General features: G+C 44.1%; 1 protein-coding gene across 6 annotated transcripts; it reads right to left on the minus strand.

The window, feature by feature from the left end:
- Positions 1 to 1669: 1669 nt before the first annotated feature.
- SLC6A14 (solute carrier family 6 member 14) lies at positions 1670 to 25803 on the minus strand. 6 transcript variants are annotated; one of them, XM_040089861.2, is made up of 15 exons: positions 25669 to 25800; positions 18792 to 18855; positions 18545 to 18707; positions 16675 to 16806; positions 15022 to 15183; positions 13566 to 13701; positions 12692 to 12824; positions 10711 to 10851; positions 9500 to 9728; positions 9290 to 9415; positions 9083 to 9201; positions 7817 to 7916; positions 7306 to 7415; positions 6154 to 6321; positions 1686 to 1893 (listed from the first exon to the last, which is right to left on the minus strand). In XM_040089861.2, exons 3-15 carry the CDS (start codon positions 18612 to 18614, stop codon positions 1744 to 1746), a joined length of 1776 nt encoding a protein of 591 aa, XP_039945795.1. In that variant the 5' UTR covers positions 18615 to 18707; positions 18792 to 18855; positions 25669 to 25800; the 3' UTR covers positions 1686 to 1743. The 6 variants fall into 6 exon arrangements, with proteins under 6 accessions (XP_039945791.1, XP_039945795.1, XP_039945793.1 ...); XM_040089859.2 differs by having other exon boundaries at positions 25653 to 25764; XM_040089857.2 differs by lacking the exons at positions 18792 to 18855; positions 25669 to 25800 and adding an exon at positions 19306 to 19375 and having other exon boundaries at positions 1670 to 1893.

The following is a 25803-nucleotide window of genomic DNA, read 5'->3' on the forward strand; positions in this document are numbered from 1 at the left end:
TGTACTTTCTGAGCCAACTCCAAAACAAGACTATTGCACTTTCTAAGACAAGACTTCCTGGAGGCTGAATCTTTCAAGTTCAAGCCCTCAAAGGCTTAGGATCATAGAAGCATTTGTGGTCACCAACACCACACACAAAATTAAAAGTTTCCAGGTCCAAACCCATTAAAAACAGAAAATCACATTTTATTTGCCAGTACCAAAATCATTAAAAACAGAGAAAAAAATCACTTTTTTTTTTGCCATAAAGTGTTGATTTGTCACAAAATATACATATATATATATCCCCAGAAAAAAAATAACAACAACAAACCAAACCCAAAATAACCAGTATAAAACTTACACCAAGGTGTGCAGCTTGGGCAAGAAAGCTACTATCCCCATTCCTTCATGTCCAGAAAAAAGTGACAAAGTCCTGAGAGGAAGTGATAGCTGAACTTCCTGCTGCTTTGTTCCCAAGGAAGCATTATCACAGTGGGAGAGATGTTCCTCAGCACAACAAATGTATTAATTCTCTCCATAGTCTTTTTGCCCCCCCTTTATCAGGATTCACTTGTATTACAAGTGAAGTCAGTTTCTCTTCACCCAGCCTCCTTCTGCCTATGTGGATGCTCAAGTCTCTGTTCCCAGCTGCATTGCACACTTCATAACTTTTCATTAACCTCATGATTTCAGCAAATTATGGAATAACAGCAATACAAGGTAGTTGTAACCTTCACTTAAAGTTCTGCTTCTTTTGGCCGTACCATAACACTGTTTGAATCTCTGAAAAAAGCACTTTGGGTCTCCTTTGGAAGGTAAAACCCAAATCTGAGTGAAAGAAGCAGAAAACAACTTGAAAAATAAAGCAATAGTGAAAATAGGAGAGCAGACAAACCAGAATTCAGTGGTCATTCTTTCATGCTGCAGAGCCTACGGATAGAATATGGAAACATGAGGTTTTTGTATTAAAGACAGATGAGCCCTGAGCACATGGCATGACAGTGAAGACAGCTCTTTAGGGATACCAAGGGGAATAATGAGAAATAGAAAGCAGCCTGCTTTTCACCATGCTTAAGACTTATTTTCTATGATGGCAATTTTTTGCCACACAATATTTATATTTGTTTAGACAACACAAACACACACGCACAGAGCATACTCAACATCAAATCCTGAGCAGCCTCCCAGCACCCTGAGCAAGGCTTAGACAGAGAAGAATTACTCATGATCCCTGAGCTCCTGTGCCAGGCAGCAGCACACCCATTCCCCTCTGCTAACTGCAAACCCCTGGGGTGGCAGAGAACAGCGGAAGGCAGCAACTGCACCTCAGGGCACACACACACACACACATACACACACACACAGAGTACCTTTGGGCTCCAGCTGGGGAGCACCAGAGTGTCTTTACTCTCCTCCACACCCGTATCTGCAGTGCAGCTGGATACCAGTTGGATGGGGTTAAACATGCCCAGTCCAGCATCTTGGGGAGCCTGCAATGTATTATCCTGCCCTCTCGACCTATATATCTGGTGAGATCTCAGTACGTAATTGATGTGTTCCTCCCCAAAGACTAAAACACTAAAAATAAATAATGTGACTCACTTTCATTTGGGGTCTGGATTTTAAAGGGCAGGGGTTTTGATCTACTTTTTTTTTTTTTTTTTTTTTTTTTTTTTTTTTTTTTTTTGTGTCTAGTACCTTTCCAATATCAAAAGAAAAAGCCCACATATATGTTAAAAAGCAGTCATCCAAACAGCCATCTCATTGTTGTTTGTATACAAAGGCAGACACAGTGGGAATCTCATGCTCCTTTTTCTTGTTGGGATCCACGACGTGGCTGTATCGTTCTCCTCGGTGACATTCCAGGTAGGGGCCCCAGTCTGCTGCAGGCCGGCAGCAGCTGACAATGCGCTGGAAAGAAAAACCAAGAGGCATTTCATGCCTTACTTTAGTCCAGGGTACTTCTAAAATTCAGTAGAATTATAGCTCTAGGTATGCATTGCAACTAAACAAATGGCAAATCACCAAAGTTGTTTAAAATCATTCAAAGTATCTTTGGGGTTGGTGGGTTCTGGACACTTGTTGGGGGTTAAGTTTGGTTTTGTTTTTTTTTCTTTCCCTATAGATTTTTTCCCCCCCCCATAAGTTGCTAAGAGACTAAATACTGATGCTTAAAGGGTACTTGACCCACACACCATGGGTCCCCATCCATTGCCGTGATCCCCATCCACAAGATGATCCGTGAGCTGGAGACCCAAGGGGTGGTCAGCAAAACCCACTCACCCTTTAACAGCCCCATCTGGCCTGTGCCCAAGTCTGACGGAGAATGGAGATTGACTGTGGACTATCGTGCCTTGAACGAAGTGACTCCACCATTGAGCGCTGCTGTGCCGGACATGCTGGAACTCCAGTACGAGCTGGAGTCCAAGCCAGCAAAATGGTACGCCACAATTGACATTGCTAATGCGTTTTTCTCCATTCCTCTGGCTGCAGAATGCAGGCCTCAGTTTGCTTTCACCTGGAGGGGCGTGCAGTACACCTGGAACCGACTGCCCCAGGGGTGGAAACACAGCCCCACCATCTGCCATGGACTGATCCAGGCTGCACTGGAAAAGGGTGAGGCTCCGGAACATCTACAGTACATCGATGACATCATTGTGTGTGGGAACATGGCAATGGAAGTGTTTGAGAAAGGAGAGAAGATCATCCACATTCTCCTGAAAGCTGGTTTTGCTATCAAGCAGAGCAAGGTCAAGAGAGAGATCCAGTTCCTGGGAGTAAAGTGGCAAGATGGACGGCGGCAGATTCCCACTGAGGTCATCAATAAGATCACTGCAATGTCCCCACCAACCAGCAAAAAGGGGACACAAGCTTTCCTAGGCGCCATAGGTTTCTGGAGGATGCACACTCCTGAGTACAGCCAGATTGTGAGCCCTCTCTACCTGGTCACCCACAAGAAGAATGATTTCCAGTGGGGCCCTGAACAGCAACAAGCCTTTGCCCAGATCAAGCAGGAGATCGCTCATGCAGTAGCCCTTGACCCAGTGAGGACGGGACCAGATGTGAAGAACGTGCTCTACTCAGCAGCCAGGAACAATGGCCTGTCCTGGAGCCTTTGGCAGAAGGTGCCTGGGGAGACTCGGGGCCGACCACTGGGATTCTGGAGCCGAAGCTACAGAGGTCCAAAGCCAACTACACTCCAACAGAGAAGGAAATCTTGGCCGCCTATGAAGGAGTTCAAGCTGCCTCAGAGGTGATTGGCACAGAAGCACAACTCCTCCTGGCACCTCGACTACCGGTGCTGGGGTGGATGTTTAAAGGAAAGGTTCCCTCCACCCATCATGCCACCGACGCCACATGGAGCAAATGGATTGCCCTCATCACTCAGCGCGCCCGCATTGGAAACCCAAATCGCCCTGGGATTTTGGAGATAATTACAAACTGGCCGGAAGGTGAGAACTTTGGTCTCATGGATGAAGAGGAGCAGGAACAAGTGACAGGTGCCGAAGAAGGTACACTATACAACCAACTGCCAGCAGAAGAAACACGCTATGCTCTTTTCACTGACGGTTCCTGCCGCATTGTAGGGATGAACCGGAAGTGGAAAGCAGCTGTATGGAGCCCCACACGACAGGTTGCACAAGCCACTGGAGGAGAAGGTGGGTCAAGCCAACTCGCTGAACTCAAAGCTGTTCAGCTGGCCCTGGACATTGCTGAAAGAGAGAAGTGGCCAAAGCTCTACCTCTACACTGATTCGTGGATGGTGGCCAATGCTCTGTGGGGTTGGCTGGACAGGTGGAAAAAGGCCAATTGGCAGCGTAGGGGAAAACCAATCTGGGCTGCAGATGAGTGGAAGGACATTGACACTCAGGTAGAGAAGCTGCTTGTGAAAGTCCATCATGTAAATGCCCATGTTCCCAAAAGTTGGGCTAATGAGGAGCACCAAAACAACGAGCAGGTAGCTCAAGCTGCCAAGATAGAGGTGTCAAAGATAGACTTAGACTGGCAACACAAGGGAGAGTTGTTCCTAGCTCGATGGGCCCATGATGCCTCAGGCCATCAGGGTAGAGATGCCACTTATAAGTGGGCCCGAGACCGAGGGGTGGATCTAACCATGGACAGTATTTCTCAGGTTATCCATGACTGTGAGACGTGTGCTGCCATCAAGCAGGCCAAGTGGGTGAAGCCCCTGTGGTATGGCGGGCGATGGTCCAAGTATAAGTACGGGGAAGCCTGGCAGATTGACTACATCACCCTTCCCCAAACCCGCCAAGGCAAGCGCTACGTGCTGACCATGGTGGAAGCCACCACTGGATGGTTGGAGACCTACCCTGTGCCTCATGCTACTGCCTGGAACACCATCCTGGGCCTTGAAAAGCAAATCCTGTGGAGACATGGTACCCCTGGGAGGATTGAGTCTGACAATGGGACTCATTTCAAGAACAGCCTTATAAACACCTGGGCTAGGGAACATGGCATTGAGTGGGTGTACCATATTCCTTATCATGCGCCAGCAGCCGGGAAGGTTGAACGATGCAATGGCCTGCTTAAAACCACTTTGAAGGCACTGGGTGCAGGGACTTTTACGAACTGGGAGAATAACTTAGCAAAGGCCACCTGGTTAGTGAACACTCAAGGTTCCACCAACCGAGCAGGCCCCGCCCAATCTGAGCCCCTGGGAACAAGAGATGGAGATAAAGTTCCAAGGGTACACATGAGAGGAATGCTGGGAAAAACTGTTTGGATTAATTCTGCCTCCAGCAAAGACAATCCCGCTTCTGGGGTTCTTTTTGCTCAGGGACCTGGCTGCACATGGTGAATGATGCAAAAGGTAAATGATGCATACCTCAAGGGGACCTTGTTTTTCGGTGAACACTGTGACTGTGTCTGTATTCATATTCACGTGTATATATGTATATTATTTAAAGGTTAAATTCAATATAATATGTTGGTATGGGGAAAAAAAATCGGGGTGGATAATGTTGGGGGTTAAGTTTGGTTTTGATTTTTTTTTCTTTCCCTATAGAATTTTCCCCCCTCCATAAGTTGCTAAGAGACTAAATACTGACGCTTAGAGGGTGCTTGACCCACACAAAAGAAATGTCAAGGGCGGTAGATCACTTAGTTTGGGGGAGGGAAAATCTCAGGGGCTCCAGGAGCTGAGGGTGCCCTCCTCCAGATCTCAGCTTCAGCGAACATGGTCGGGCCACTGCTGGCTGCGTGGAGTCCACTGCTGACAGAGGGTCCAGTCCTGGGAATTCTATCATCTGCTGGAGCGCCCAGGAATTCGGAGCTCCTCGCCTGCCCTGCTGGATTTTGGGTCAGCCTGGGTCCAGCCGTCACGGCTTCTCCAGCGCTGCTCACTTTGCAGGGACATCCCCCTGCCTGCTGGGACAACCCACCGTTTCCAGTCATCAGCCCCAAGTTTTTTCCACTGTTTCGGCTCAGTGCTCTCAGGGTCCCAAGAGATCAGACTGCCTGGGACTTGTGAGACAAAACCCCTCAGGGTTCTTGGTTTTGTTTACTATTATTATTATTATTATTGCTGTAGTTGTTGTTGTTTGTCTGTCCTGTTATATTTACTAGTAAAGGACTGTTATTCCTTTCCCCATAGCTCTGACTGAAAAGCCTTTTTAATCTTCTAAATTATAATAACTTTGAGGGAAGGGATTGGAATTTCCCATTCCTAGAGAGGTCCCATCTCTCCCTAGCAGATCCCTGTCTTTCAAACCAAGACAACACTGAAGTCAAAGGACAGGGAAACCTGAAAACACAATTGTTTGGGAAAGCTCACTTAGAGCAGAATATCTCAGATCTCTTGCTTCTGGGAGGAATGGGAGGCAAAACTTTTGAAAATTATATGGGGGTAGAAAGAAATAGAAATTTTTTAGAGAGTTTAAAGGAGCTGGAATAGCAACAGAACTGATGAAAAAATATCTCTTTTGAATGGTGTGTGCACGCTCCCAGAGAATTGGACTTTATCTTTCTATCAAAACATGATAGAGTAGATGCAGTTTTGAATCAACTACCAGAGATAATATTTTGGTCTAAAAATCCAGTGGAAAAACACATCAAAGTAGTAGATATGTTGGAGAAGAAAGCAGAGGCAGTCCTGATAATACCAAAGAAATTAAGGTTTGAGGTTATGACAGCGGGTTCTTTTGCCCTTACCTGAACAAGATTTCCTTCAGCTTTAACTATTTTTACAATAGCAACAATGGGAATCCAGATGACACAGAAGATGATCATGCACCAGCCAACAGCGGTTCCCCAGGTTGGGTATAACACTGAGCCATAAGTGGGACTTGAAAATGTGATCAAAGACCAGACCAAAATAGCCTAGAAAAAAATGGCAAAAACAATAAGAGAAAAAAAACAGGTTTCCAGCAACATTGAATCTGCACTGCTTCCAAGTTGGTCTAATAAAAAGACAGGCTGTCTACAAGTTCTGCATGGTTCCATCTTGCTTTCTGAGTGTGAGTACAGTTGTGCAGGATTTGGGAGTCAGTCATCACCAAACAGCAAGGCTGAAAGGCAGGACTGAAAAATGACACAGAGGTATACTAAGTATATCTGTGTTTAAACATAACTTGATCTCTGGGTTCTCTTAAAAACTTATGTTGGGTAATATATATGTTGCTGGCTGAGCCCAGTATCTTTATATGTTTTAGGCATTTCTCTGTTCCATTATTTACAAGAATACAAGAAAGAATTTAAGATTAGAAATTGGCAAATAATGCTTCAGAAATTGGATAGTTTTAGGCAGCATTTTCTAAACAATAGTCTGGGCAGATTACAGGTAATGTGCTGGCCAGAGTAACTTGCCGCTGCTCCTGGATTGGAGGTGTTAAATTCTGTCATAGTAATATAATCCTATCATCTACACTCACAATTAGAAGTACAGGAGTCACAAAAACCAGATATGCAACAGGACATTAAAAGGTCTCAGTTAGACAGAACAGCAGAACATCTGACCCAAAAAAAGGATTTCACTCAAAAGGTTTTCAAACCAATGTCAGCCTAAACTTAAGATAATCCAGGTGCCAATGCAGAGGACCTAGTTGCTCTGTGTTAGTCCTTGGGAGTGTAGACTCAGCTCACTAGTAACTGATATCAAGCTCCAGCCTCTCCTGGAGAAGATCAAAGGAGGAGGGAATGTATCAGAAAGAAGAGACAGCCCACAGATCACTTCACTGGCACACCTATGCCCCATCTTTATACACTGAGCCCGGGCAGTCAGCCCTGAATCTTCAGGCAGAAACCTCTTCAATATGAAGTTACTAAATTCTGTCACACTAATACAATCCAGTCATGTGCACGCACCATTAACAGCACAGGAGTGATGAAAAACCAGCACATTCTCCACCACAGCCAGAATGAAAAGCTCTTCTTTCCAATCATCATTTCAATGTCTTCAATGAATCTGTTTCCTCCTGTTGGAAGACAATCATGGGGCTCACTGTAAACCAGGTACCTCCCTTGCAGGTGGGGTTTCTCAAAAGTGTTCAAAGGAAGGCAATGATCAAGGACAGTTTCTGCAGTTCTATGTTAGATATTGAAATTTTTTTGTTGTTCAGATGGTTAGCTTATAAATTATTTCTTGCAGTAATTAGTATTTAATGTCCCTGGCACTGCTCAAGGCCAGGCTGGATGGGGCTCTGAGAAACCTGGTCTAGTGGAAGGTATCCCTGCCTACGGCAGGAGGTTGGAACAGGGAGTCCTTTCAGGTCCCTTTCCTCCAAACACCATGCTGTGCCTCTGTGGTTATACACTGTTCCTTAATTCCTTAGGGATTGTTAAGTTTAATTATGTATTTTCAATGCAAATAATTTACCGTAAATGTAGATTATGCCTATTATCTCCAGGACAGCTGAAATAAGGATTCCCCATCCAGCACAGAAGTGATCTATTAGGTTAACCCAGTAAATTCCTGCCTGCAGAAAAAACATTAGAGGTTAAAATATGAGTAGTAACACACTTACACAAATAAAGTAAAATGCATTTGCTCAAGACAATTTAACAAATTGCAGCTCTGAGTTTTTAAGTTCACAGTTCTCCAGGTCAAGTACAGATTTGTAAATATTATTTTCTTTAAATCCCTCTACGTAAATTTGAAAAGCACATCTAACAAAATACTATAGATGCCAAAACCAAGATCTATGTATATGCATAAACAGCTGAGGAAGATTTACATTTGGAGCTTACAGGAATACAGTTGGTGCTGAAGTTTTTATACTGAGCTACAGCAACAGCTTTACCAGTTATCAGTTCTGGGAGGCTTCCATCCTCCTACATGCATGACTTCTCCATGGGGTTAACCACAGCTTTAAACACCAGCGTGCAATAGCAGGATCACAGAGCAGGAAACAATCTCTGAGCCATTTCACACTCTTGTGTACTAAGTCCCTTGCAACCTTCCCCGCCACTCTGTTTCATGACTTACTTACTTTGCTTGACCATACAACTGACTACTCACCACAATCACCTCCTTCACATTCTCACTCTAACTACACACATAAATCTGCATTTCTAGATGGAGTAATTGCAGTGAATCTTTCTACCCTTAAAAGCAAATGCTTCATGAAATTTTACACAGTATACTTAAAATTTTTTTTCTCTATGTCTATTTGTATGTATACACACGTACGCAGGAGAAGTAACCATGCACTCTACAATTAGCTCATGAGCTAATGGGTTTTTACTACATGAATAGGCCATTCTTCAATTCCTGTCCTGTTTGGTAGTGAGTTCTGAACAAAAAGATCCCATCAGCATTTATTAGCAGTACCCACTGTGCCGCAGACATGTTGTATGCACATACTCATGATTACACAAATTCCTGAACTGAGGAATGATAAATCAGGCAGATAGTTCACAGGCTTCTATTTTAAGGCATGTCTCAATTCAATAATCACAGAAAACCTTCGGTTCTTCAAGCTTCTTCTGGGAATTTCTTACTTGCGTGCCCAGGCACACTGTCAAAATTCAAGGGTCTCTGAGATTGATCCACAAAGACAGTAACAGTTGGAAAGGGTATTTGATTTGAATTCATCACTTGTAGCATAACTAAACTCACTACCACAAAAAGTTAATTTCTTACCTGAGTAACACAGACAAGCCCGAGAAAGAAGAGCAGTGCACACAGACCTAGGGTTATGGGCAGTCTTAATTTTCTCATCACTCTGGGACTTATATCTTGAATGGTGGTTGTAAGTGTTTCTGCAAAGGAAGTAGGGAGTTTGAATGGCACAGTTAAGAAAGGCAATGGTCATTTGAAAAACCATGAGTCACTTAAAACCCCACTCACCTATGGTGGCAAACTGGGAGTCAAGGCCCAAAAGCAGAAGCATGAAGAAAAACAAGAAGGACCACAGAGGAGAAACTGGCAACTTGGAGAGAGCCTCTGGGTAGGCTACAAAAGCCAGCTCAAACCCTGGAAAGCAGTGGAGAGAAGGATGTTATTGTCATGCCTTGGCCAGTGCGAGCCCCAATCCCAACAGTGTGACCATCAGCCTACCTGAGTCCACAACTTCTGAGACAGGTCTTTGGGACACAAATGCCATATGTCCCAGGATGGAGAATATTGCAAACCCAGCAAATATGCTGGTGACACAGTTGGTCACACAAACTATAATGGCATCTGAGTAGCAGTTGTTGTGGAACCTGTTGTACGAAGACAAAGCAACAAGCCCGCCCCATGCCACAGACAGGGAGTAAAATATCTGGGTGGCTGCATCTTTCCAAACCTACAAAAAAAAAAGGACAATTACTGTATTACTTATAATAGTTATCATAAACATTTAAGTCTGCCCTCCATTGAAGTTCAAGGTTTGTTTTCTTTTTTTTTCTTCTCATTCAGCCTGTATGAATGAAGTTCATATGAATTCATTCATACAGGCTGAATATGAATTTTAGGGAGGATAGAATATAGTAAAGTGGTGACCTTGCCATCTCAATCACAAGCATAACTCTGTGATCTCCCAAGGTCACATCCCAAGCATGTTGCCGAATACTTAAATCTTATTGGGTTAACCCTGAAGAAGAGATTCAGTTTGTTCACACAGGTGGCTTGTTGAGATATGAATCTTGGCACAGAGCCAAAAAATAAAGGCAACCAGGACTGGCTGAAGGAATGAGAACTTCCATGTACTCTCCCACTTGTGTGACCCAGACAAACCACTTCTGCCTCTGATGTAGCCCCTCAGCTACTGCCAAGCACTCACATAAGTACCACAAATAAATATCACTCTTAACACTCACTTTTGATAACACTGCAATAATATTGGCATAAGGCAGAGCAAAAAATGTCCTGGCTTTCTTTGCATGAGGTGCCCTTGCTGGTCCACCTAATTACCCAAGGCAATCTCCCAGGCAAGGCATGGCCTGAATTTCAAACTCAGGGATCCCTTCAGCTTTATGATAAAGTCCTTTAAAATTATCAGCAAGAACCTTCCCAGCAGGTCTTGCCATGATGAAACTCCAGCATGACCCCCAAGAACTGTTTAGAGGCAATAGCACAGATGTCATCACTGGTGTGACAGGGAGCAGGAAGAAGGTGCCTGTCTTTCAATTTGACTGTAGCTGGAATAGGCGCTTGGAATTTTTACACAACCAGCTGCTGATAAAAAATACAGGGCAGGACCTGAAGCACCTGACTGGATAAAAAAGAAGCAAGCCCTCATAACCAAGGAAGTGTGTCACACTTCTGGGGCTGACGCTACCTCTCACCTCTGCCTCCATCAGCTTGGTGATGTTGGACTGTCTCCCAATGTAGTATTCAATGCCATCCAAAGCACCTTCCAGGGTGGCACCTCGCACCAGCAAGATGAGCAGGATGACATACGGGAAGAGTGCAGTAAAGTAGACAACCTGCAGAAAGATGGGCAGGGACACACGTTAGGTGTGAGGGGATCCGCAGGGGATCCTCCATGCAGGAAGACTGGACAGGCTTCAGGCTAAGGTCTGCTGGTACAAAAGAAAAACAGGCAACCAGGGAAGTGAACACATGCCAGCCACCAAGCTGTCTGGCGTAGCCGGTTCTGGAGCTGCATTCCAGTAGAGCAGAAGGCCCAAGCCACATACCCACATTTCAGATAGCACTCGACTAGTTTCAGAAATGCGTTTTTCTGACATGATTTACTGCTGCAGCAAGGTCTAGACCCAACTACCCCAGATATCTCTTGCCAGGTAGTGCTTCTAGCAACTGCAAACTGAAAGACAGGAAAAACTAGGTGACCAGGGTGGAATTATCTCCTGATGAGCTCCCTGCTACTCCCCACCCTCCCCAAGAAAAAAGTTAAAACAAACCAAAAAATTATTTTAAATCACAGTTCTGGAAGCTCTCTTTACAGGAACAAGGACGTTTAGGTTCTCTTGGACACAAATTTATTCTGTTGTTGTTTGATCTAACATCATGGGACCAGGGCCAGCCTATTGTCACATAGGCTACGTTCAACAATACTCTGGTTCCATGAGTCTTAGTTTCAGTGTTATGCAGACAGGTAATTGACCCAGTACTGCTGGTTCTGCCAAGCAAGAGCATTGCACCATGTGATGAGTCTGATATTTCTGAAGACCTCCTTCACGCTTGCCTGGAATGGACAACTCTCTCTGCTTTTCACGAGTCTTGCTCCTGCCCAGCTAGATTCTTCCAAGTCTTGCCTTAATCTTCAAAGAGGATTGCCTTTGAGCCAGAAAAGAAGTGACAACAGGAAGAGCCAACGGCCAGGAACCCAAAGAATATGAGATTAAGGGGAGCCATGCAGCCAAATAACTGAGGCTAGGAAAGCACAGGTACTCCACCCCAAAGCACTTAAACAAGGGCAGAAAGTTCCAAACAGAAAGCAAAACAGGAGGAGACATCACACTGTGCAGAGGAAAGCAGGCAGCAAGGAACCGAGGCAATGCTTCAATGGCACAATGACAGAAGGAAAAAAACCCAAAAAATCTGTGCAGAAAAGGTGAACAAAAGAACAAAGGCAACAGATGCTCACAAAGTAAATTATGGAGATGCAACATGAAGGTGAGAAAAGAGTATGAGGAGGAAGGAACAAAACCAAGAAAAGGGTCTCAGGTGAGGAAGGATGAAATTCAGCCTGTCTGAAGTCAGCCTAGCCCAAGAAAAACTCCGGACAACCATGCTGTATCTTGTGGAAATGTGAGCTCAGCAGAGACAGATTCTCAAAACAAGCATCTAAGTACCTTGTCCCTAAAAGTTAATTTCGATTCTTGGGAACAAAAAACATTTCACAATCTGGCAGGAACCTGCACATACACATCTGCTCACAGGACCTGACACCTGTATTGTCTAAACATCTCAACCAGAACTGGAAGTGCAAAATAATCACCGGGTGTTCCCAGGGCGTGTGCCCATGTGTGCCATCACACGCAAGCTTCCATCACACAGCCCAGGCAACAACTAAAACTCAGCTGGAATCACTGGCATGACAGCAAGATCCCAAAATACAGGGGAACCATGGTGGAGCTGAGGCTCAGGTGTTAAGCAATGGCTGTGTAATCAGCACCTTACTTGTATTTTATGTAACAGTCACAAAGCCAAGGAGCAGGAGGGAAAACTAATGTTGAGCCCAGCAGAGCGGGGTGTGTTAGGATTGCATCCTGCCTTGTGCTAAACTTCCCTGGGGGGTCCAGCTGACATTAGAAAGTCAGCATCAGGCCAAAAGTCATGTCCTTGCTCTTCTCAACATACCTTTCCAGAAGATTTTATTCCTTTAAACAGGGCAGCTCCAACAATGATCCAGGACAGGAGGAGGCAGAGAGCCAGGTACCACACGATCTTGCCGGTCTCATCCAGCCCACTCGAGCGCTGCAGAGCCACTTTGCTGAAAGCACACGGTGCTCCCGTGAGGAGGGGGTGACAGCAGCATGCACACACACCTCCCCTTCAGCTACCTCCCAAGAAAAAGTGGGCTGCAATGATGCGACTCTGCAGCCTCTTCCAAGAGCGTGCAGTTAGAATTGCATGATTGGCATTGAGAAACTGCATATTTAACTGCATTTTCCCCTCTTTTTGAAGCCTACCTGCTCCCATCTCTCCACACATCTCCCATAAGGCCCACCTAAGATATTCTGTGTTAATCGTGAAATTCTGACAGGGAGAGAAGAGCCCATAAGAAGCAGTTTCCAGGAACCAAGGGAACATGAGGCAAATTGAGACCACGGGGCCATAAAGAAATGGCAATTTCACAACAGGCCCAGATTCAGAATAAAGTGAATGTATTTTACACAGTAACTCCTGAGAAAAAGAAAGGTATATACATATGCTATATGTAAAGATGCCAAGTAGTGCCTACCAGGACTCCAGAGAAGAGGATTTCTATAAATTGGAGTATTTTTCAGTTGGTTAAAGGCCGACTCACTTGCTTCTCTTTCTATACATAATTTCTTTTATAAAAGCCAAATTTATCAATTAAATTTTAAGTCCCCTCTCTAGTGATTTGCGTGCTCATGTCCCCTGACTAGATTTTTTCTGGACTTCAAGATAAGACAAAAATAAAAGGTGCATCCAAAACCACAATGCATAAAAAGGTATTTTTAGTAATTTCTTTAAAGTGTTTACTTACTTCCAGTATTGCTCACTGGGAAATTGCACTGGCTTGTAGTCTATGGTGCCATTTATACATGTGAGGTTGTTGCTCACGATGAATGAGTAGTTTGCATGAATGATTTCCCCATGCAAGGTTGCGTTACATTCACTTACTGAAATCAAGAAAAAGAAGTCATTAACACTGGGATGACTATTATTTTAAAAAATAAAATGATACAGCAAATGTGCTTCCTAAGCAATTACAGCTTCAGTTTGCCTGCTAACAATATTTAGAAACAAACCTGAAATGTCACTTGCAGTTGTGACTTTGCTACTTGACTGTCAATCAGAACACCAAGAATGTAGTGTGCTCACCACACTTTACTTATCCTCAAGAATACTTATAAAAAATCAGAACTGAGTGTAGTTAAAACTGTAGCCTTTGTTACTGTATGAAAACCTCTGTCCCAAACCAAGGTGACATATGGATCAGCTGGTATCTGGTATTCATCTTACTGTGGCAGAGGGTTTTTTAGAGTGCTTTAAATATTTTCCCTGGAGCAGGGTAGGAGGAATGGAAACTGGGGTTGGGAATTTGTTTTTTATTGTATGTTCTGGCAAAACTTTATCAGCATTTGTATCAGCATTTACTGGAAATTCTTGTTGAAACCTATTTCAGGACAGCTTCTTCAGTTCAGTTTTTTGTTCCTCCAAAACTTACAAATTACATGCTGGAATATTTTTTATTTTGCCGATAAACAGTCATCAACTTTTTGTTACATAAGGCATCTTAGAAGAGATTTTCAGATATATGGTTGAGATATATTTACATTAATACAGTAAGCAATGTCATCCATCCTGATCTTGTCCTTGTTATTTTAATAATCACTGGTTACCTGGCAAGACATTTCCAGCTGCTAACTGGTAATTACCTCACCAACTTCACCTTTTGCCTTAAACGGGTCTGGTACGGAAACTGGCGGGATTACAAGGTTTGGCCCTACATCTGCTGTCAAACACAAGAACAGTAGTGTGGAGATACATTCTAAAGAGCTAATGAAGTGTGAAACCGGTGCCCCAGTGGTGGTCAGGATTTCCATAGCCACGGGGGAAGCAAGGGGCAGTGAAAAACCTCGATAAAAACTACTGCAGTAGCTGTCTCATGGAAGGAAGGTATTTTTTTTGCCACAAAGGCTGATTGAATGGGAATGCAGTATTTCCAGGGATTATATGTACTAGAAAAAAACAGAGGTTTTGAAGGAGGAAAAAAAGGGTCCAACAAGGTGATTCCAGCCCAGTTGTCTGTGGATTTCCCAAGCACCCAGAACTGGTAGCAGGGAAGTGGATAGGCATCACTTCTCCGTGTTCAGATACGAAATTCCAGGAAGGACTTTTCCAGCCACAGGGAGCTGTCTTGCTCCCGTACTTTCACCCAGAAAACAGTCCAATTACCAAAAAGGATGATATTAAAATCTGTCTGGTAAGTATGGTACCTATTCGTGTCTTGCTGCAGAATTCATCTGCCCAGGAAAAGCAGTCTGACCACGGCAGCACTTTTTGAAATGAGGCAAATAAGTAGTAAAGTGCATAAGCAATGATAACGTTGTAGTAGATTGTCACAAATGTTGAGATGATGACCATTGTGATGCCCACTCCTAGGAAAAAGAAAGACACAAAGTCTTAACTACCCCGAACTCGTGTTGCAAACCCTTCCCCCACCCCAACCCCCCCCCAAAAAAAAACCCAAAGAACCTTCACTTGACTTTTGAAAGGCCACTTGGGAAGAAGTTGAAGTTGTGGACTTTTCTGGGGTTTTTTGTTTTATTTTTTAACAGCAAACAAACAGCAAAATTTTAAACCCATGAAATGACGGGTGTGATCCATATTGACCTCTCAAACATAGTTTTGAAATAGAGTTTGAATTAGGCCCATAGAAAAATTAGACTATTTCCAAAGTCTAAAGGAGAAATTCAGTATTTTGTTCTCTCCCCATTCAGAGGAAGACTTAGTAAAATAAAACAAACTGTACTAGCACTGCCCAAGCCTTTTTAAAGATTCCATTGTAATGAATGCTTTAAACTACAGCAAATCTTGCCATTAGTACAGTTTTCCACCTTGTTAAAATGAGTTTTGTTCTGTGAGTTTGGGAAAGCCTGACAAATCATCTTAGAAACTATATTTAAGTTTCTGCCTTCACAGACACATAAAAGATACGCCATGTTTAAAAACTTTTGCTTTAAAGATAAACACACTGTTTTCATGAAGGGTCTTGTGCTGCAGAACAGAGACTGGCAAAAGGCGTAAATGCTGAGAAAACCAGTTTCTATACGTGTCAAGCAAAATTCTTGTTGCATCAAAAAGAAAATTCCTTGTTCCTACATTAACTCCTCTGGTAGATTGAGACAAATAAAACTACTGCATAGTCCTTTACACCCATGGTACAGGACCTGGATGGACAGGCCAGAGTAAAGCACATGGTTAATTGTTTCCAAACAAATCTCCCTGTGAAATACAAACCTTCACAGAGACACTCCTACAGAGTGCAACGATTTCTCTTATCTCAAGAGGCACCTCATTTTACAAAGCCAGAGTCTAGGTTATTTCATCACACCAGCAGATGACTCCCAAGGCAGCTGCTGGATGATTGTGCACAATATTGCTCAGAGCACCCAGACCTGTGGTGTGCCTGTGCCTGCACTGGCAGGCAAATACAGAATTAATCCATCCAACATGTAACTGTCTTCCAAGCTACACTGGACACAAAGCATAAAGAAACAGTGATAAAGTCAACTTCTAAAATTTATTTTCAATCTGTTGCACATGGTACAACATTTGTTTTACTGAGGTTTTCCCTCACACAGCAAAACAAGGGTATTTCCTTCTGCCTGGACAGCTGGAGTGAAGGTGGTTGATAAAGCCTTTCATAACAGAACATTTTCTGGGAAATCTTTACTCAACATGTATTTATTAACTGAATAATGAGGAAGTATACACCTGGGAACATAACACTGGCCCTGTAACACTGAGAATATAGTAGCTACACGGATATCAGTGTCTCAGAATTGGTAACTTCATTAAGAAATCATTACTTCACAAGAGTTTATTACCGTAATAAAAAAGACTTCAGGAAACATAACAAAACCAACCTTGAAACAACGGTAGTATTTTCCAGATGGAAACTGGCCCTAGACTGGCAAACTGCCCAAGGGAACATTCCATGAAAAATAAGGGCAAGCCAGCTAATGCCAACATCAGAGTGTAGGGGATCAGAAAAGCACCTGAGAGAAGGAGAAAAAAATGGGGGAGAAAGCACAATCACATACGCAGAGAAAACAAAACCAGTGAATAGTGAAAGATGCATTATCACATTTTACACTCCCTCTTTCCCCCCCGGTTCAAATACCCCACTGTAGGAGCTTTTTTCCAAAACAGAGGGATTTGTTTCCACATCCTGTTTTCTCTAAGACTAAATAGTGTCTGCAATGAAGAGACACAGACTGTCTTAAAAAGAATGGCTTTTCTTATAGAAAGTAAATTAATTTTTATAAAACTATTGAAGATGTGTTCTAATACAAGCAGGAACACTGCTCAGCTGTCGACACCACCAGCCTTGTCCACTATTTAATCTTCCAGCTTTTAATTTAAAGAGTAACAGAACCATTCCTGTGTGTACTTAAGCTGTGTTTTGCAACTGCCCTGTTAAGCAGCCTCTGGACATCAAAGCATGAAGATTATTTTCTATGGTTGGCCGAGTCCTGTGTCAAACAACGTCTCAGGATGGCTCTTGTTCAAGTCCATTTAAAATGCATGTTAACCTGATATCAGTGAGCACCCTGTTCCATGAAAGGGACTGGCACTTCTTTGTGCCCAGAAGACAGGGAAAGCGAGAGCACAAGTTTCATAAACACAACATGAATCTCTCCTCATCACTCTCAGTGAATTTAAAGCAATCAAGGACCCAGTTCTGCAAGGAACTGCAAATACCTGATGTAATTTCAGGAAGCAAATTGTCCCAGAGAATTAACTGGATTACTCGTGTGTTTCGAAACAAGGACGTAACAGTTGTCTTTATCAATCATGGACAAGGGGCACAGAAGAGGATGCAAGCAGCAGCACAAATATGCTTTAAATGCAAAATCTCTGCTGCAGCAGATAAGAAAAAAAGTTCTAGTCCAAGGGCTGACATCACAAGTTACTTTGTTTTCTTCAACAAAACTGTAAGTAATGCAAACCAGCCAAGCTCACTCCAATAAAAATTCTGTACTGGGAATGCCTCCTTATATTCCATGTGCAGCTGTGTGGGCTATGCTGCGTTTACAGTCCAGAATTTGACTTCAACGACTGTTAGGCAGAGCAAATAGGTACATACAAGTAAGTTCTCCACAGTTACTATTAACACACTCTTTATTTACCAGCCTGGCAAGTAGATAAAGCTCTAGAACACAAGCCAAGGAAGCCTGTGCCTCTACTTGGCTTTGCCACTATCTCACTGTGTAACCAGGAAGAGGCTCACTCTGTCTCACACTTCCCAAGTGTCTGATCTGGGTAATTATTGAGCTGGGATAATTATTCCAGCTTAGATTGTTTGCATGGAAAAACAAAGGTGCGGAGGGGATTCAACTGTTCTCAATAAACATACCAGGTATGGTACATAACAAACTCACCACTATGTAAGCACAGGGGGAAGGTGAATATCTGTTTAGACAATAGAGGATTTTGGCACATGGACAGAAATGTACAGGATGGTTATGAGTAATTCAGAAGATGGAATTCTCAGGTAGAAATTTGCAACTCAAACTAAATACTATTTCCCTTCTCGGTTTGTACCCAAAAAGCACAGAGATGCCTCTTATTCCCCTTTCCCATGAGTGGGCTCTATCCCAGTTCCCAGGGCGATGCTCACATCCAGCTTCGACAGAACATGCCCAGCCTCAGAGGCAGCCCTTGGAGCCTGCCCTCCTCTCTTCTGGGGACAGCAAGGTGTGCCCACCCGACCCTGCCATTCAGCACAGGTACCTCCTCCATTCTGGTAGGTGAGGTAGGGAAAGCGCCAGACATTGCCCAGTCCCACGGCGTAGCCCACCATGGACAGCAGGTAATCGCCTTTGCTTGACCAGTTTCCACGCTCCGAGTTCTCATCGCTGTCACTGGAGTGGGCATCTTTTGTCAAACTGAAGTCCTTGGAAGAGAAGAGGGAAGGCTTGTGATCACCCACCAGGCAAGAAAGGCAATCATATCCTCATTTCTCTGTCCAGAGACGTACCTTCACATAGCTGAGAGCTGGACAGGCTGAGCATAGCCAGCTGGGCTGCCAGTCCACCTCATCCCTGGCAGGACAGCACAGACCTGTGAGAGAGGGTCCCACCAGAGAGCCCGAACACCTCCACAGACAGTTTTGCCCTACTCCTGCCTTATTCCTTCGTGCTGTCACCTCCTGGGGGCAGCTCCAGGAGACTCCCCTGTTCTTCCCCTGCACATGCCCAGATGTCCCCATACTCAGAAATTCACATCAGCACACACCTGTATGCCCGCTTTAAAAAACACCTGTCCTGTTGCCTATCACACATGCCCAGGTGCTCATCCCACTCCACCTTCCACCACCTGTTTGAGTCTCACCTGCCCAGACAACTTCATGCCTGCCCGCTGCTGCCGACGTACCTGCACCTCGCTTGCCCACCTGGGCACCTCCACAACCCACCCGCTCAGGTGCGCCCACCCTTGCCTACACTCGCGCACCTGCCCGGGTGCCTCCGGCCAGCCTCCCCCCGCCGCCTCACCTTCTTCTTCCCGCAGGACAGACAGCCCGGCAGGCTGAGCATCCCCATCTCCGCCACCGCAGGCTCCGCTCTGCCCCCTCTGGCCGCCGCTCGGCTCTTTATCGGACCGGCTGCTGCCCGCCCCTCCGCCCCAGGTGCAGCCCATCGCAGCCCCGCCGGGAGCCGCGGTCCTGGGCTGCCCCAGGTGGGGCCACCTCCGCCCCAGGTGCAGCCCTGCCCTCTTCCCCGCCGCACCTCCCCGCCAGGAACCTGCCTGGGCTCTCTCCAGCTCTCGTTGCACCCCTGCCCGGCCGCCTCTCTGTCACCCATCTTCACTTCTAGCATGTCCTTCCACTCCTTCCCCTCTCCTTCCTCTTCCAGTACCTACCCACACACTCTTGTCTTCTACCTCCGGGCTGCCAGCTCCCCATCAGACGCCGACCGTCACCCGAGCAGCTGCCCCCGCTGCTCTCCGCGCTTCCCCACTGAGCCGCTGTCTGTCTCACCCATGTTCACTGCGACCCTGCTCCACTCTCATTCTTTCTTAACCTGCTCCATGCTGGAGTCCAGGCTCAGGAGATGCAGGAAAGCAAAGGGCACAAGGAGGTTAAACACCACGGAAATTTCAGCTTCTGAACGCACCTTTCACAGGCACATAAAGGGCAGGTCATAACAGTAAAGTCATCCCCAGAGGAGGTATTTGAGCAGAAGGACTTACAGATTCTTCTAAAGCAATCCCCCGGTTCAGCCACCAACATAACTGTGACATTTCACCCTTTAGGGGAAGGGATGTCACTGTGACCTTCCCCAGGCATTCCATAGGGTCACACAGGAGGACACTGGTCAAAGCACACTCTGCTTGCAGACATAAGGAGACACAGAGTGACTGGTTGCTTAATTGCTCTCCCCTGTTTATGAATGGTTTTTCCACCGCTCTTTCAGATCCACGACTTGGCAAATACCCTTTTCTGGGTATTTAAAAGTTCCAGATTAGTGGGACTTTTCATTTAGCGAAGTGATACCCAGCGTGTCTCAATCCAGCCACAACAAAGAGCTACAACGGGGGTGGAGGAGTGTGCAGGACAGCATTTGAAAGGTGGGAAGGTAAAATGAGATTGTATTTTATCATCCTGTGCAGCAGGTTCTCAAAGAGAGTTCTATTTTAGATACTGGAAAGATGCCAGAATACTCTTGTCTTTGGAACAAAAACAAGTACAGGTGCAGTGTCCTGACTGGACAGAGGCTTTAGGAGGAAATAATAGATAAAAAATTAAAGATATTTAATTCCTTTACAGGCTGCCTGCAAATTTGGAATTAAAGTGGCCAAGCTACAACGCCAAACATTTCAGGCTGGTTCTCTACGGAACAATACAAAACTCACTCAGACCAAGGACACACTGAGAAATTAGTCCTTATTCTTCCATCTGTCTAAGCTGTATGTAACTGAAGGGAGCCTTTTTCACAATCCTGATCTGAGTTAAGAATTTGAAGTATAACGAGAGAATGTTATTTGACTTTATATTCTGGGTAACTTAAGTATGTGTGGGTCACTACCTGAAGGGGAAACAGAAACTTGCCAATTAGCTATTCTGGGCCTAACAAAAGCTCCAAGCTCTCTTTCATGCTCGTGATTCAGAACTGATTAGCTGCTTGTTTAGAAATGAAATGACATTAAAAACAACCTGCTAGCCGCAGCCTCTCCTTCCATGGTAGGATTAAGCAAGTGTGGTAATGCCGCAGAGTCACTGCCAATGTCATTCCCTCTGTGTAAATGAGGATGACTACAAGCAAAACTATACTGGAGGCAAGCACTTCTCAGACATGTTTTGTCATCCGACCATGTGAAAGTTTCGTCTGAAATGCATTTTCTGTATCTAAAGGAGAACAGTAAAAATCGCAGCACAGGGTTAAATCCCGGGATGAGCGCTGGAGAGATGAGTATCTCCAGAGAGGAGGATCGTGCCTGAAGCAGGGCTGTATTTCTCCTGTTAGCTATGCAGCTGAACAGCACAGCAGCTCCACTTGCATTCACTAGGGGCTGAGTCCATCAGGTTGATCCCCGAAGGCTTGTTCCTCACAGCTGGGATAGCCACCTACCAACCAAGCAGGATGCCAGCCAGTCACCCCTGGAATGTCTCAGGTAGGAATACAGAATTATCAGCCAGCAAGCCAAAGCCAGTTTGGCTCTACCATAGAGGAGATATCCCATATCCTGACCAGCAGCCTAACTGACATCATCTTTCTAATTTGCAAAGCACCCCTGGATTACTATCAATTCCACTCACTGAATCTTCTGTTAATCCAATGGGGAGAAAAATAAATTTAAAAATAAATTAATTATAATCTTAACTTGCTGAGAATACAGCAAACAATTCTGACATTTCCTAGGAGCAGTGAGATACCCATGTTTTCCACTTGGTTGCACCAGTGCTATTATCAGATGTTGGGTATTGCCCTTAGCTAACACAAACAGCTCTGGTGATACAGCAGATTGTGTTTCATGTGCTTATTTAAGAATACGATGAGTAAATTCTGTTCTTAACCTATATAACTGTGATAGCTGTGCTTACTAATATTGACACCCGGCACACACATCCAAAACTGATTCAGCAGACGAAGCTGGGGCTCATTTACCTTTCCCCTTCCCAGCAGGCATGAGCTGGAGACCAGAAAACCCACTTTGCAAATCGCTTTAGAATGCACTAAGTCCTGGCAGGCCAACACACACAGACCAACCAACAACAACAAAAAACCCCTGTGCTGGCCTTCAGGATCTTAGGAAGGTGGCCTAAATCATTTAACTGTCTATCAACAGCATGTGGTTGCTCTCATCCAAAACTCAACAGCAGTGTTACACTCTTGAGAGGAGAGTATCAGAAAGACAGACAGGACTGGTAGAAACTGACAGGTGAAGCAAGGCAGAAAACTTAGAGTGTTGACGCCTGCAGCTGCAGGAATTCTCCTCTCCCCTACAACTGAAGAGAATCAAGCCTTACTGTTCACATTAAATGAATAATTTCTGCCTAAAAAAGTATCAGCCTTGATTTAAAGGCAAAGTGATAAAAAATGAGAAAATTTCCTTGATGTTGATATGATCTACAAACAACTTTGACCGAACCTTTACCACTAACTTAAAAAAAAAAAGAATATCAATCATTGGTCTAGTAGCTCATGAAAGCAAGGCAGCATTCTCCATCTGGTGAGAAATGTATTTTTTTACTGTGAGCCTGCTGTAAGCAAGGTGCAAGTTTATCCACGAGGAGGGCATGTGAAGGAGTGGCCCTCCTGCTTAGAAGACAGAAGGGAGAGGGGATGACGATGTTGTCAAGGACACAGGCAAATTACAAAGGCAATGGTGTCTGCAATGGCCATCTGTGACTCCAGAGAGGTACCTGTGGAAGCAGACAGGGTTTATAGCAAAATACAGTGTGGGAATTCCTGACTGAAGAGGCCTCATGCCAATACTGGCTTGCCTGGTTCTAATGGCCCCCATCCAACAGTTTGTGCAACCGAGGTATGAAGTAAATTTTGCTCCCAACTCTGCCAATCCCTTCAGGCTGATGAGGTTTTGCTCATGGGAAAAGGAGTTGACATATTGGATATCCTTTCTGGATCTACTTTGCTCTATCAGTTTTTGCTTTTCTGCGTAACTGGGAAATGTTCACCCATAATGTCCATTGCTACTGCTCAGGAGTCGCCAGGACACACACATTACTCAATGTGGATGTCTACACATTAATTTGTTCTCATTAAATAGAAATCCTGAAAATTTTTGATTAAGAATCTTAGAAAGGAAACATTGAAATTTTCCAATAATGTGTGATGAAGTTCGGTTCACTAACATAATAAGAAATAATACACTCTACTATGAATTATGTAATCATATTAAAGACCTGTATTGGCAAAACCTCAATGAGGTGCTTAATCCAGTTTTCCTCCAACTACAGGACTTTTAGATTCATCTCTAAGGCCATCTCAAAGGTGAGAAATGCAGCAAGGTCATTCCTACTTGCATCTATGGACAGTCTGCTATCATAACCCAAAAGAAGCAACTGAAACCTCACTCATTTATCTTCTTCCAATGGAACAGTTGCAAAAGTGCTACAAATGCAAAATGCTTAAGCCTTCGAAGTCATGTTCCTAGGATGGGTGGAGACTTGAAACTATATGGAAAGCAAATTTGCCTTCAGGCCTTTTCAGCAGGTTGCAGCCTGCAATTTGTTAATATTATACACAGTAGTCAAGTTAGTGATGGGGAAGTTTTACATATGCATGCAGGAAAAGCCTATAAGGTAGAAATAAATTAAAATACACCAATAAAACTGAAAGGTCCTGCCAAAATGCTCTTCTACTACACTGAGCCTGGAAGATTTTGTTGTCCCAGCCACTCAAAGGGAAGCCACAGGTCTCCATCCACAAAATTAATCAAAGTGTTTTCATGACTCTTGGCAAGATTGACAGTTCTGTATCTACGGCACATTAATCTCCACTTCAGTTGATTTTATTCCAGAGTTGGAATGTGCTCCTCAGCTACTTCCCCCTCTGACCAAAACTCCAGGATAGCATGGTCTTTCTTGTCTCTCTCCAGCCCCTGAGAGCTCATCAATCTGTCAGAGATTACTGAAGCTGCCATACAGGAAAGCATGGTTGTTCTCAAACACCGAGCTCCATATAGAATAAGGAGAAAAGCAACCAAGAAAGGACTAAATGTTGATAAAAGTCAAAGATGTTCAAATCACACCACCATCTGAAAATCTCTGCTGAAAACTTGCATTAGAATTACCAAAGCACAGTGAACAACAGCATTTGTGGCCAGGGCTCCTAATTCCCCCAGTTCTGCTTCTGGTACAGAGCATCTCAGTTTTCCACGAATCATTGCAGCCTTGCACCAAACAAATGTCTGACCCTTTCCCGGATGCATCAGGCAGGTGTCACTCTACCTGCCCCCTCTCTGACCATCCTAGAGGCAGGTTCCAAACACGTTCAGCTTGTCTTTGAGGAACTGAAACACTCTGTAAATACAAAACCTCGGGTATCGCACGGGGGAAGACGTAACAACAGATACAAATGAAGAAGAGGGAAGAGATAAAGTATGGGAAAACAAAAAACTGGGAGGGTGTAATTATCAAAACTTAATGATCAGGGAGCACATAGGTGTCAGAATATAATGACTTTCCTATTAGGAAATATTTCAAAGGCGGGGCCAGTAGAAACTAAGGAGTCATTTTTAATTGAGTAAAATAAAGCCTAGTAATATTCAAATATGCTGTACTGAGTTTATCAATCTCATTAACAGTTTAATTTTTAAATTCTTCCCCAGCAACAAGTGCCAACATTTCTGGAGTTCAGCATGGTCAGAAGATGCTGGTAGGCAGTTTTTCTTCCCCAACCCCCAGTTCTATACTTTCTTGTTAGTTGTTTAAAAAAAAAAAAAAAAAAAAAAAAAAAGCTTTTCCTAGAAGATAACATAAATGCATATTCTTGAGAAGCTTTTGACTAACAGAAAGGCTTTGAAATACAGGTATTGGCTATCACACAGCAAAAAGAAGACCTTTCAGCTCAGTCCTTTCCTTGAGGTAATTTTACATATTGACATGCAGTCTTGCTATGTGATAGCCGAGAGAATTATCTTTGTGATTGTCCTCCTTCACAAAAGGACAAAAGCCAGGCTGTTAGTCCTGGCTGATATCTTTGGAATGGAAATGCCTCCATCAACACTTTCCTCTGTGTGATACCTGTTCCTGCAGGTTAACAATTACTATAAGGAAGAGCTCCTCCAAGTCAGTGGGGCTTCTCATGTAAGGAAAAACAACCTCGTAACAAGCAGTAATGCCATAAAGTCACCTATTGAAATAACACGATTCTGAGTCCAAAACGAAAAAGCAAGATTCGCAGGGACACTAGAACAATTACTTAGCTGAGGATTTGCACAATTTAGGAAAAAAACAGAAACAAAACCCAAACAACAACAACAACAACAAAACACATTTAAATACTAAAGATATTAATATAATTCCTTCTGCCACCTGGATCTCCTATAACAATTTTCATCATTAGACTTAGGAATTCTTTCCAAAAGAAGCTGGTCTTTTTACCTTGTTTCAAAGTTGGTAGCAGAGATAGGGCTCAAGTATTTAATGCAGCACAAGTTTAGCAGAGAGTATGTGGACTGCAGTGGTCGCAAGCACTAAACCGCATCATTTTTTAGCTGCACCACAGGACCTCCTCATGCCTAAAATCAGGGAGTGCATTTGTATTCCCCTTAACCAGGGAAGAAAACTGACCACCCCAAAATAACTCATAACTGACTGGATAAAAAAGCTCAAACAAGAAACACCAGAAGTTATTTTACTACCCAAAACACTCACCCTGGTTGCCACAAACCTGGTCACTCCCCTGACATTCCTTTCCAGGCCCTCAGGCTCTCTGCCTCAGGCGCTCCTGAGCAGCCCATCCTCACAGCCCAGACCATCCTTTTCTCCTGAAGTATCAGGAACAGCCATATCTGACCCCAAAACC

Source organism: Hirundo rustica, chromosome Z, assembly GCF_015227805.2.
Source record: "Hirundo rustica isolate bHirRus1 chromosome Z, bHirRus1.pri.v3, whole genome shotgun sequence".
In the NCBI taxonomy this organism is placed as follows: Eukaryota; Metazoa; Chordata; class Aves; order Passeriformes; family Hirundinidae; genus Hirundo; species Hirundo rustica.